This window comes from Apteryx rowi, unplaced genomic scaffold (genome assembly GCF_003343035.1).
Source record: "Apteryx rowi isolate R43461 unplaced genomic scaffold, aptRow1 scaffold_197, whole genome shotgun sequence".
Taxonomy (NCBI): Eukaryota; Metazoa; Chordata; class Aves; order Apterygiformes; family Apterygidae; genus Apteryx; species Apteryx rowi.
The window spans coordinates 216726-230441 of record NW_020448274.1 but is presented as its reverse complement, the minus strand read 5'-3'; the positions used below and the strand labels follow the sequence as shown (position 1 = coordinate 230441).

Here is a 13716-nt window from a genome sequence, read left to right as displayed (position 1 = left end):
GTGAAGAGGCTGCTGAGACAAGTAATATCCTTGCCCCTCTCCTGTCTGCAATATCTGGGCATGAGAGAGAAAGCTTTTTCTGGGTAAGGCATAAAGATGTGTGAATGAAGTATAGATTTCACTTCTGTTTAGATAGAGCTGGTGCTGCCTTATGGAACAAGAGGGACTAACTGACCTCCAAAGGTCCTTCCTAATCCTATGATTCGGTTCCTCTAGCTAAATGCATTTTGCAAAACAGATGTAATAACATAGTAAAGAAGTGTCATCCTTATTTGCTTCTATATTAAAAGGCTATTAACATTTTTTTAACGTCATCTGAAATTCTTGCTGTTACTCTAGAGCTGTAATAGTATTCTAGGGAAGGACTAAATATTTTAATAATGCAACAGTTTTGTTGACAGTACTGCAGAGACATCTTGTTTTAGGATTCAGCATGTGATAATAGTATTTTTATTACAAACATTTAGATATAATGAGATGAAGAGTCATTAACGAAAGTGGTTATTATATTTAAGGATATGATTAAAATATGGATAATAAAAATATATTATCATATTCAGCTCTTACACAGTATAATTTAAAATGTGTASCTAATGTCTATCTTATTGTCTGCATGCCTTCCTGAATTTATCGTTCACCAATACTACAACCATTGGTAAAACAGCATCATTTTATGGATTCTAAAAACCTGTGAGACAACTACACAGGGCAAAAATTCCCAGAATAAGATGATAAACAAAAACATACCTCAGGGTATCGATAAATTTTCCTCAAGTCAAGAAGTCTCTTTAGAGTGCCATCTTGTGTTGAAATCTTAGACTAAGGCCTTTTTAGAACAAAGCAGGAAATAAGCAGTAAAAAATTCAGCAAAACTAAATATAGGAGGTATTTTCCTTGAAATTTGCACTCTGGTACAGATGTCTCTGCTGTTTAAACTTTTGCCCATAAAATATAAATGGTAAAATACTTTGAAACAATATTTGAAATGCCTGTTGTTTGTATTTAGCTCTAAAACTAAGTACAATCTGGGAATTCTGATATATCTGTATTTATGTTAGCAACCTTACATTTTTAGAATGTTTTTCACGCTGCAGTGCTCAGTTACGATTTAGTCATTTTGGGGAGAAATCTCAGCCTCGCTGAATTCCTGTTGACTTGAATAGRTCTTGGATTTCTCTGGCCTTTGAATATGTGTTTCTTAACCACCACAGGAACACAGTAACATTGATGTTGCAGAAACAGTACACCATTTAGGGGCGGGTGTTTTCTGAGTAGAATAAAAGTCATTGAACTGTGGAGAAAAGTATAGCTATGCAAATATATTTAGCCAGACTGGAGTTTAGCCAAAGTGCTGGAGTTAAGTTTCCTTTCTTGTAGAATAGTGCCACGATCTTTCTTATTGTCAGTGTACAGTATAACCTGCTTTTTCTTTTTCTTTTTATGAAAAAGCTGTCTCCAGTTACAACCAGTACTTTAGTGGAATGGACTTCAAGCATTTTATTGTTTACTGGGAGAGCACGATGGCTGTAGCTTAGTCTGTCCCGGAGCCAAGAAGTCATCAGAGCTCACCTTGCCCAGCTAGCGCTCTATAGTGCTTGTTTATTTGCCATCTATTTATACTTCTGGGAAGGAAAAAAAAAAGTCTGAACTGTCAAAGAATGCCAAAGGAGGAAAAGCAGCAAATAAAGTCCAGATCAACAAAAACAAAGCCAACAGAGCAAGGGACATTTCTCACTCAGTCTCAGTCTATTCTTTCATCTTTCTACATATTGCATGTGCTCACCACTGTCGTGTCTACTGTGTCTTTCAGCAATGTGTTTCATGTGTCACAAAATGTAGTAAGATTGTTTGGAGAGCTTATCTCATAGATTTAGTGTGATAGGCTATTGAATAAATTATTCCTGCTCTCTGGCAGTGTGTAAACCTATATAGAGCTTATCTTGTTCTTGAATTCATAAAGGTGCCAGAAGCTGTCTTACATCACCTGTAAAGGTTTCCAGCTCTTTTAAAACCTGAGTCCAGTGTTTGGGCACTGGTCTGCTAAGTTATAATCCACTGCAGTGACACATGGATGTAAAAAATAGCCAGGATTCAAAACCTGAGCAGAAACATTTTTATTTGAAAGTTAGCTATGAAAATTTCTCACAGGCTATGGGGTAAAATGCCTGCAAACAGCATTCCCTTCTGCCCTGCCTCCCCTCTCAGTACCTGCTTCCCTCTGTTTGGCTGAAATTTAAATCAGAGCAGTTAACATTCATTTACAAGATTTCTAGACATCTCATTAAAACATTAAATTAAAAACATCTCATTAAAAACATTAAAACACTGAACAAAGCCAGGTGCTTGCAGGTATGCTGAACGTGTGCTGATAACATGGCATTTAGAGGTCAAATCATGCAGTGAATATTAGTTTTCCTAATACAGATGATTTTGTATTTCATAGTAATAAATAATGTTTCTTTCTGGTACCAGTAAGGAACTTTCATACCATCATACTTAGACAAATTAGTCCATTCAGTCTTTCTCCTCTCACCTCAAGTAGAAAGAAGAGCTAACTACATGCTAAGCTATGATAAAAAACAGGTAATTTCCCATGACTTATTTGTTACCAGCTTCTATATCTAATAGCTTAAGGAACAAGATGACAAAAGCAGATTTTGACCTCACCACTAGCCTTGGTACATTACTGATTTCCCAAAAGGAGCTAAGAAAAACAACAAACGAGTGAGACTCACTTTAGGGAATTGGTAGAAATCCCTGTCTTTCCTGCAGATATAAGATGAAAGATACAGGAAATATTTTCATTATTTTCTCAGCACCTACAGAGAAGGGAACAGCTATCAAAAGTTAGTTTAGTAGTTCAAAAATAAACTCAGTTTTGGATTCTAGGCATTTACTGGGTCAGTGGTTTGACTTCCTTTGAAACTTCAAGACAAAGATGTACATCTTGGTAATTATTTAATTTTAAAGCAATTCCTAAATCAGTGTAAATTTATGAGATAGTATACAGTGCCATGATTAAGTATTTAATTTTTAAAGTTTATTTTGAAATATGTTTTAACATAAAGGGAAAACCTGTCAATAAAAATTATTAAAACACAATTCTGATTTTTAATTTTAATAAATCATAAATTTTTAATCCACTGTGGGCTAGTACTAGACACAGGGAAGTATACACCATGGCAGAATAGGCAGATGTGCATTTAATTTGCCTTTCAAAATAGTCTTGATCATTAATAATGAAAAATTGCTTGAATTCTGAAGCCTGATGAACATTATGTTTAGTTAATGATTATTCTGGATAGTTTCAGTGATGATGTAATTAAGTCCAGAGATCATGCAGGTCGGACTCTTAAAATCTTTACCTTGTATAATTCTGTGGGAGTGTTTTCTAGGATACACATTAYAATATATATATTTTTTTAAGTTTTATCAATTTTGAGGTGAATTGAGCATTCTGTTGTACTATGGGAAACATAAAAGGCTTAAGCTCATAAATGTGCGTTGTTCTAGACTTCTTTCAGAGAATGAGAATTTACACAAAGTGTTTAAATAGCATTGGTAGAAAGTATAAAAGCACCTCATTAGTGCCTGTCTTCCGGTTACCATTTTGACCCTCATATGTCAGACTGTGGTTAAAACTGAGGTTTCTGGAGCACTTGTTAATTCATCTGAAATCATGGCTAACAACAGAGGTAAGCTATGAAAGATCCAGAAGAGAGCCTTTCCGACAGCTCTGGATTCTGTTTCAGATGTGATAATGTTATACTTATTGGTCCCAATATAATTGATCTTTATGTAACATGGACTCACGTGGTAGAGAATTAGAAACCAATCTTATTTTGTCTTCTCTTACAAATATGGGTAAGATGTATATCTGAAAATCCATACCTTACACAAACTATGAAATAAACCTGGAAAATGTGAAAGCTCCCTTGCAAAGAAACCTTAACCTACCTATTTTTTTTTCTGTCTCTGTCTTTGTCTGTCTCTGTCTGTCTGCCTGGCTGTCTTTGTCTGTCTGTCTTTGTCTGTCTGTCTGTTTTTCTCTCTTTTTCCCTCTATTTCTTTCTCTTTCCCTATCTCTCTTTCTTTTTACCTCTCTCTTTCTCTCCCTCTCTTTCTCTCTCTCTCTCTCTGTATCTATCTATCCACATTTTGAATATTATTGCTGCTGCTTTGAATCCTCATCCTTCTAGTGCTTGTACTGACTAGAAAGAGAAAATTTCCTCCTATTGAAAACCTAATATTACTACGGTGGGACTTACCTGAAATTTGAAAATAGAACATAGGTTTGAAGATGTATCTCCACTGCCAGGTCCTTTCATTAGAAGTGAGGTGGTCACTAGTAGTTTCACCTTTTCCATTTGTGACATTTGCTGTAAGTCAGGCTATGAGCCTTCTCTGAGCTTCTCCTATTAGATCAAGAGGTTCTTAGGTGTGTTGGTCATGTTGCAGCCTCATTAGTGTCTGTGTGGCATCCCACAGGGTACATGAAAGGTTGGCACATTGCTCTTCTGAGCACAGCTGCACCACACATTATAAAATAACAAGATAGATCAGCATTGGCTATAAAAGTTTCAACTAATGAATTGAAAGAATGTCTGGAAAATATTTTAAATAATGCATGAGTCCAGAAACCAGAATATGTCATAGCAGTTTGATGGTTTGCCTATGTGCTATTCAGAGTCACTGCTGTAAGAAGTGATACTTGCTTTGTCTCATGCAGGAACTCTGACTGAGCCCTTTTTCTTCACAACAGCTGTGGATGAGTGCTACTGAGCATGCAAAAAATGGAGGTGCTAAAGGAAAACTCAGCAAACCTTATTCTGTTCAAAAATGCCTTCTGCTTCATCAGTGCCTTCTGCTTTTGAGCATTTGCAGTTTCAGCCTGTTAGCTGCCTGGCTCTTATTTTCTTCTGGCTTTTTCCCAATAGAATAATTATCCTTCTAAATAGTCTTTTGGCACCAATGATCTTCACTTAGCTAACAGTTTTATGGAAGTCAACAGCCTTACATTTACTTTCTGCCTTCTAATTAAAAATGAAGTATATGTGAGACCACTGGCTGTTTTTGTTGAATGGGAGTTACAGCCCCACTCTTCAGGTAGTGAGAACAAATTTGCACAGCTATTCAGTTCAGAGTGCCGTTCAAGGTGGTGGTTGTAATCTGTAAAATTTTGCATGTCCCTAAGACCTCACTGTCTAATAGATAAGGTCCAAGCTCAAACCCATATATTTAAGTGTATAAATCCTAATTCGGCATGTATTTTCCCTTTGAAAACAATGGAAGCTGGTGGGATCTGATGCAAGTTAAATATTTATGTACCTGTGTGGATATGGGCCTACATCAGTAAGAATGTGTCTATACATGAAAGTTCTTAGAAAATTCAGCTTGCTGAATATTAAGTGRTTTTAAACCAAGAGTACCCAAAAATGACAGTGGAACAATGTAATATTTGTAAATGCGTTACTGTTGTTCTTGTTTGTTTACTGTGGCTAGGGGTATTTCTCATATTGATGATGTGAAGTTGGAACAAAAGACTGTTCCTGTCCCAAGGGCTCACATCCTATTATAAGAAAAGAGACATGAGGACACTGTAAAGGGAAACACACTGGCAGCATGCAAAACAGAAGTAGCAGCATAAGGGTTGCCTTGAATCCCACCCCACAGTTTTACCAAAAACCTTGTGATTTTCTTTAAGCTTTGTCTTCTAAAGATATATTGAAGCGGATATATGAAAGCAGGTTACTGAAGCATCCATATTGCTATAGGGTTTGGGTGTTTTTCCCCATTACATTGACAGACTCCAGATGTTTTGTCTAATGCAAAACTATATATTTCCTCCAGCTTTTAGTAGAAAAGAGCATGTGGAATGCAGATATTGTATAGTGTGTAATTTTTTGTGTCGTTTTTTTCTTTAACCAATGCCACTTCAAACAGGAATTTCATGATTTCAGAAGTTAGACAGAACCTACCATAGAAATGCTTTGAAGAAGTAGTAAGTGAAGAAAGACAAATTCAGACTAGATGTACCTCCTTTTTTTAATTGCAAGGTTAAAAATTGGAGAAAATTTTCTGGGAATGCTGTGTACTGTATTATTTACTTGAATTCTGTATAGCAAACTGGGTGAATTCCTGAAATATATGTTTTTGCTCACATAGAAATTGGTTTGGATTAAAAAAAAAGAAAAAAAAACACTGGGAAAAGTTGTTTCTTGTGTTTTGAAGGAGATCAGATAAAGTTAGCATAACAGTTCCTCTGATTTTATAATGTATTAAGAATTTAGCATGTGAGGTTTTAGTGACTGTTCTTGGATGATTTTGTGTTCTGTCTGGAGGTATTTTAGATGTATTATCTGAACACAGAAATAAATACCACTAGATTGTGGGTGTCTTGGAAACGTAGTGATTCTTCATTCTTTCTGTTTCTTAAAGTGTTATTTATCAGCATCGTCTTGTGAAGTCTTTATTCTCAAAAATTATTTATTAGGCATAGAAGTTCATCAAATGCATAAAATCAGAAGAATTTTGTATTTCCTAACTGTAATGTCTGTTCCTCTTTGGAGGTCAACGTTTGGTGTCTTCCTTCTTCTCATACCTACAGTTCTCCAGCTTTAAGATCTTAGCCCCAATGTCTATCTGAGAGAAAAAGTCCTTTCAAATGTCAAACATAAGTACAGTGATCCCTTTACTAAATTCTCCTTTCTAGATACTCAAACATTTCTGGCATCATAAAACAAGAAAAAAAAAAACAAAAACAGAAGAGTCAAATTCTGTGTTCCATTTGCCATCTTTAAGTCTCAGAGTAACTTATTTTGCTGAGGTTATAAACAAAATGACAACAGTAAGTATTTTCTAATGCTTTTTTTATGGCAAGCGTGGCTAAATTTAGCCATGCTAAATTATTTCTCCATTCCTTTGCTCTGGGGTGAAAGGGAGTCTGTGTATGCTGTTGATTATGAAAGTCAAGCTAGTGGTGCCACCATGCTTCCCCGACTACTTAAGCAAATGGTTCAGCCACCTTCTGAATGTGAAAGACTAAGAATAACGGCAATAATAAATATTTTTTGTTGAGTGCGTGATGGCACAGCGAATTGGATCATGTTAGGCTTCGTCTGCTGCCTGATGCAATGTAACATAGCAGATAAAATAAATCAAATGGGTGACACTCTATTAGACTTGAAAGGTGATAGCTCTTGTAAAGCAGTTGATGTGAGAATATGTCAATGCAGTAGATTTCTGATGTTTATTGAAGTCTGGGATCTTTGAAACCCAACAAAGGCATATTTGAAGGGCTATGAAACAAGTGACTGCAAGTACAGCATTATGCTTATTACCGACAAAGCTGTTTCCTGGAACAGAATTCTACTAAATTTTATGTTTGCTTTGTGTGTTTGATATATTTTTCATTTCTGCAAGGGTTTTCTAGAGACATTGCCTTGAACTTCAAAGCATAGAGTTACAAATTCTGCAGAGATTATCATGGTAGCTAGACTCGGAATTTTTAGTTGTTCGGTGGTACCTATTAAAGATAGTTTTAAGTTTCTATGAGTTGGGATTTAATATATTGAACTCAAGGAAATGGTAACCAAAAATATGTATTTTAGACTGTTTTTAGCACTGTAGTTAAAATTTCTGTTGTTGGGATCAATTTATAAGGAAGGTTTTAATTTTTTTTTCATTCTTGTATTTGTTTCGACTGTTTGTTCATTTTGACTGCTTATAACAATTCACTTTGTATGATTCATTACTTAAGCCTTTAAAATGTTGAACTGCTAATTAACTTTCAGTAAATAAGCATGGAGTTGCTATGAGGAGTGTATCTAATTAGGAGGCCTATGAAGACATGCCTATTCTCTTTACTTAAAGCTGTGTTCTTTTTTGTTTCTGCTTTTTTTTTGCTTTATGGAGACAGAACTCTCAAATCTTGCTTAGTTTTCATAAGTCTAGCTAGTTTTTTTTTTATTCAAACTTTGTGTTAGCACTGTGAATTTAACATTTCAAAAAAAGAAAGGCAAAAATTGGTTTAACAGTGAGGTATATGGATGAGTTTTTCCATATCTAAAAAAAAAGAGTTCACATTTTTTTTCTTTATAGAAATAACATGTGACCTTCCCAAATAAGTATTTATTCTATGAAAATATAATGCATTTGCCTGAAGTTTACAAGTAAATTGTTAAATGAGATAAAAATCAAATTAAAAGTATTCTTCAAAATGGGTTCTTCAAAAATTTTATCTTCTGGATCAGATCTTTTTTTGTGTGTTTTCTTTAGCAGAACAGCAAGCTGTGAAGAATAAACCTGCAGTTATAAAGGGGGTGTGCCCATGTTAGTTTCTAGATTTGTTCTCCATTAATTTTAATTATGTAGGTAGTTTTCAGAGTCTGATAGGACAGTGTTAAGGACATTTGTTTACTGTGACTAATTTATGTGACATAATTTATATGCTGTAAAATGTTTAGATTTCTTTTAAGTTGAGCCTTTGGGAGTTCTGAAGAGTTTTTGAGTTTTTAATCACCTGTTTTGCAGATTATTAAAATGATTTTGTAATGTGTCTTCCTCAATTATTGGCATGTATTCATATTTTGAAATTAATGTTGCAGTTAATATCTGGAGAAAAGAGTTAAGATTAAATAGTGGKTTTTTTTGTTGTAGGTATTGCATGATAAAAGCAATAACCCCAAACTAGAATAAAAATATAATTAATTTTCTTTCTCTCTCTAGCCCACTGTGTGTGAACGGGAGCTCTGTGTATTTGCTTTCCAAACATTAGGAGTCATGAACGAAGCTGCTGATGAAATTGCAACTGGGGCTCAGGTAGAATTATCCAATGCTCATTGCATGTCTGATTTTGTATAAGTATATTCAGTCTTCTCAGTCACTTCTAGAATTTATTTTGATTTATTTTCTCTGTATCAGTACTTTTTGGTAAGTATTATTTATTTGTCAACTCTTATATGTATAGCTGTAACTACACTGTTTAAGCACGGCATTTTCAAAAGTTACTAATGAGGTGCTTCCATTGTTTTCATTCCATGTAATTAGAGTAACCCTACTTTCTTGTTTAGTTGTATTCAATTAGGTCACCTGGGTTGTCTATAAAGGCGACCATTGTCTTTTGGGGATAACTCCCATTTATTTTCACCTAATGAGCCATCACTACTCTCTTGCAATTAGTAAGCTACTTCCTGTTCTTGGTGTTGGGATACAGCTATCCACTGAGCATCTGCTCTTTTGATTATTAAATAACAGTGGAAACGTCCTTATTGATGTTGCTGCATAAGTTTCTTCTCTCTTCTCAAGGATCAGGAATTTAATATGAGCTTGCTTCCTGACTCTAAATTCAGTTATTAATCAGAGGTTTTAAACTATGCTTCCAAATCACCATTTAACTGTAGATTAAAATAGTTACAGAATTTCAGTAAATTCAAGGTACAATGGCCTTTAGAAATCTTATGGATAAGTACACTCCTCTCTGATTTCCTAAGCATATGTTCCTCATTATGCACTAAGGTATGTAGTAAGCAATATGTTTTTCAAAAGAGCAGAGATTCAGCTCATTTAACTAGTGAGTCTATCCACTGGAAATAAGCTACACAGCTAAGTGCCTGCATGTCACTGATGGGCACATCCACAAAGGAAAAAACTTGCAGCAGTATACACCAGCTTCTTGACTTGAGAATGTAAGTGCGAGATCTGAGGTCTGATATCAGAAGACAGTTGGATGGCTATGAGTTTTATTTGCAACATTTGGCATGCCAAATAAAAGCCTTTGCAAGCTTTGCAAGTTCTTACAACCTTTGCAAGCCTGTAAGAAATGTAGAGAGAGATGTGCTGATGAAACACCATCTCTTCTCCAGTCTGACGTCCTCTAAAGACCTGAGTTATGTGTTGCTGTGGAGCTAGATTTTTGCTTTCTGAATGTAGGCACTTACATGGTCATTTAGGTACAGAAAACTAGCTCTCACTCCTCTTTTTCAATGAAACTGAAAGGAGAGATGGTCCTGATTAGGACTCACTCTGTGTTTTATGCACACCTTCTGGCTGCAGGCATATGCATAGCTAGCTCTAGAAATGCTGTATTGAGATATGGCACCTCTACATCCACAGAGCCTTGATGAACAGTACTGAAATGATTACAACCTTACTGGTGCTTAAAGTAGTTAGAAAAGAATTTTTGTTGATTGTGCTATTGGACTTAGGTGACCAAATTTTGGTGAGTCTCACTCCAGTGATAGCATCTCACCCAGCTCACTACATCTGATCTGGTTGGGTTTCCTTTCTTGTCTGCAGAAAGAATTCAACACTTTTAGGGACTGATTCATCTGAGCTATTTTTGACATGAATTTAGGATTATATGAATCACAGTATAGACTACCAACACAATGGTTATTTTCACCATTGATTATAAAGAGAACCTACACTGACTAGCTAAGATGTGGGGGTTCACATTGTGAATATCTACATTTTGGTAAATGTAGAAGAATCTTCCAGCTCCAAATCATTTTGTGCGGCTAAGAAGCCCAAATATAGGCTCCCACTCTTGCAAATCATATCCTGTTTTTTCTACTGTGCTTTTCCTAAAGCAAGTTTTAGAAAGCTAGATTAAAAATTAGCTAAAACTGGCTAAAGCTAGTTTTTTAAAGTATACATCTCTACTTTGTCACTCCCGGTATTCTGACGGCTCTTTCTTAATAATCAGAGATTACACTTTCTAAAACTTTAAGTTTAAATTCACTTGCCTTATTTCAATCACTTACCCAAAATGCCTGAAAGTTAAGTGCCTGATTTGTTGATAGTTCAGACTCCTTCTRGAGAATCTCTTAAGAGTGGTAAGCACTACCTGAACGACTGATGTCATAAGAGACAATGTCCTCAGAAAAATGTCTTGTTTTCTTCCCTGAAAATATTTAAATCCTAATTTAGCTGCTTAAATGCCCTCTGTTAGGTAGGAGAAGTTCAGGCCCAGCTATAAGGACATTTACTAGATCCACAGCCTTTCCTATTACCAAGGAACACATAAACAAATTTGTATTGTAATGTTTGTATTACGCTTATCTGCCAGTTTAAGCTGCTGAGTTCCATCAGCTCAGAACAATGATCTCAGGGGAAATCAGGGGTTTAATTAAGCCTAATCTATTTATCTTTCCTCCATGAAAGAGCAATATACTGGTGTGATGGTGAGAAACAATATAAAAGTCAACACTTGTTTTAAAAGGAGACTTTGGGATGATGCTCTTATAAGTACTGTGCCAAATTTAAGACAAAGTCCCACATGCAAGTCATAAAGCAAGATAACTTTGGATCACTGTGTTATAAGATTTGGGGACTCATACAACCCTTCCCCAAGTGTTTTACAGCTGGAAACTAAGATGTGCTTCTGAGAAGTAGAGTATATGAACTCAGGCTCGCTTTCATGATAACACATTTACACGGTTGCTGGCTTGGTTGCCTGACCTGGCTGTGTAAACAGACTCCTACACTCCTTTCCAAATGCTAGTGTAGATGCCCTATTTTGAAATGTTCATCACACTTGTAGGTATTATAAACTGGAGAGAAATCAGAGCACTGTGGAGGAAGGAATGATTACTCAAATAACTTCATTGTTCAATACATGTGAGATATTTAGTAACTGGAACTAGCAGAATATTTTTAAACAGATGGAGAAAATTGTCCATTCATGCTAAAGAAGCAGAGGAGGATAATGGCAACAGTATGACTTGCTGCAGCACCATTCCCTTTCACTTTCATTACATGATTCTTATTTTCATTCTGCTTCTCTAAAGGACCTTCATTTTTATTTCCTTCAAGTGATCAGATATAATAACAAAGATATAATAACTTTTAGAACAGCTTGAGCTGTGAGTTGAGATCTGATCTGTCTGGGATTGTGGGAGGAACCAGGGATGCCTACTAGCTACAGCTTGTCTCAGCTTTTTGTTCCTTTCATGGAAAACTTCATTTTTACAGAGAAATATCTTCAAAAGGCACAGAGGAACCAAGAGAGAAATGAGTCAATTTGCAGCTACATTTTTATGTAGCAACTTTGGATTTCATTATGAGCTGGATTTAGGTTTCATAGCTCCAGAAAACTGCTTTCTTTCTGTTTTGTGATTGCTATAGTCTATTTTTAAGCTCTCCGTTACGCGTTTTGGTGCAGTTATGCTTAAATGTGTCACTGTATTGTGTGTGCATCTACATGGACATATGTGCATACATGCATGTGTGCACATTACACACACAATCTTATGGTGATATGTTGGAAATGAACACATATTCAAAGCCATGTCATAAGTCTACAAAAGAAGGGAAGAGGATCTCTCAGTGTGAGCCATGCAAATGACTGTTAAATCAGTGCATGGTTCTGGCTCTTGCGGAAGCAATGTTTACCAGTGTTTCTACAATTATAATCTTCAGGAGAACAGTAGGCAGTGGTACAGATTCACCAATCTCATCCTCTCCTCCTTTTTCTCCTCCTTGTGAAACATTCTTTGCTGACATCTACTGYACAAAGACCCAGCACAGAGCCATTTCCTTAGAGGATGAATTTCATCCAGGAATTATCACATGTAAACAAGAGAAAGCAGGACTGTAGACAATATATTTGGCATTGGGATACATTTAGGACCAAATACTGGTCCCATTTAGGCATCTGGAATAAGCTTTAGGGTCAGAACCAAAGCCTGTTGAGATCAATATCAGTCCTAAACTATGTGCCATGAATAAAACAGTTTGGATAAAATAGGTAATAATGAAATACCATATTACTATAATGTATAAAATGAAAAGCAGACTGCATGATACAATATAAAAGTATATATACTGAATAAATCTTTGTCTTTATCCTCAGGTGGTTGATCTGTTAGTATCCATGTGTCGGTCTGCGTTAGAGTCTCCTAGGAAAGTTGTCATTTTTGAGCCATATCCTTCTGTAGTTGATCCTAATGATCCTCAGATGCTGGCCTTTAATCCCAGGGTGAGTAGCTATATTTCAGTATGTCATAGCTTGATCTAAGTCACATGTTAGATTTCAAAGCAAAGCCTTCTTCTCCAGACATCTTCTTTACTATTTGAGATGCAGCTCTAGAATATGCAAGTGTGTGACTCTGTTTTCAGAATTCTGTAGTATTTTAAATTGCCTTTGATAAGGTAAATAAACTGTAAGCTTATTGAAGCCAAGACTTCTTTCTTTTAGAGTAAAAATTCAAGATGAAAATTTTCTATTTTTAGTGTCCTTCTACCAGTATACAATTTGAACACAAAGAAAATGATGGCCTTTGGGACATGTAGACCATGTAGACCAGGGAGATTTCCAATCCATCTTTTATATTCTTAAACTGTTTATTGCTGCCATCTCATTTTCAGTTTGTAAACAATAATGTCCTTAAACTTAATTTATCAAATGCTGGATATACAGTGGAGTGTTGTACAAACATCAGATGTTGAAACAAAGAATTGTGTTTGCAGTACTTGCTCCTTGGACTGCAAAGGCTGCTTCACAGGGAAGCCTTAGGGAAGCCGTGAACTATTATATCCCACTTGAGCCATTCTCAAGGGCATAAAGGAGAACTTTGGACCTCCTTCATTGGGATATGCTCTACCAGTTCAGAAAGAAGCGGTGCATCCCTATGAGTAGGAAGTCAAGCAAAGGAGGCAGGAGACCTGCATGGATGAGCAAGGAGCTCCTGGCAAAACTCAACCAGAAGAAGGAAG

At 35.8% G+C, this 13716-nt stretch overlaps 1 protein-coding gene across 2 annotated transcripts in view; it reads left to right on the top strand.

Annotated features, from left to right (window-relative positions):
• The window catches only part of PARP8 (poly(ADP-ribose) polymerase family member 8), a 113212-nt gene that overhangs the window by 85622 nt on the left and 13874 nt on the right, over positions 1-13716 (top strand). For both annotated transcript variants that reach the window (XM_026062972.1, XM_026062973.1), the window contains 2 exons: positions 8728-8820; positions 12854-12979. In XM_026062972.1, the coding sequence (XP_025918757.1) occupies positions 8728-8820; positions 12854-12979 (219 nt within the window). The remainder of the gene's footprint in view (positions 1-8727; positions 8821-12853; positions 12980-13716) is intronic.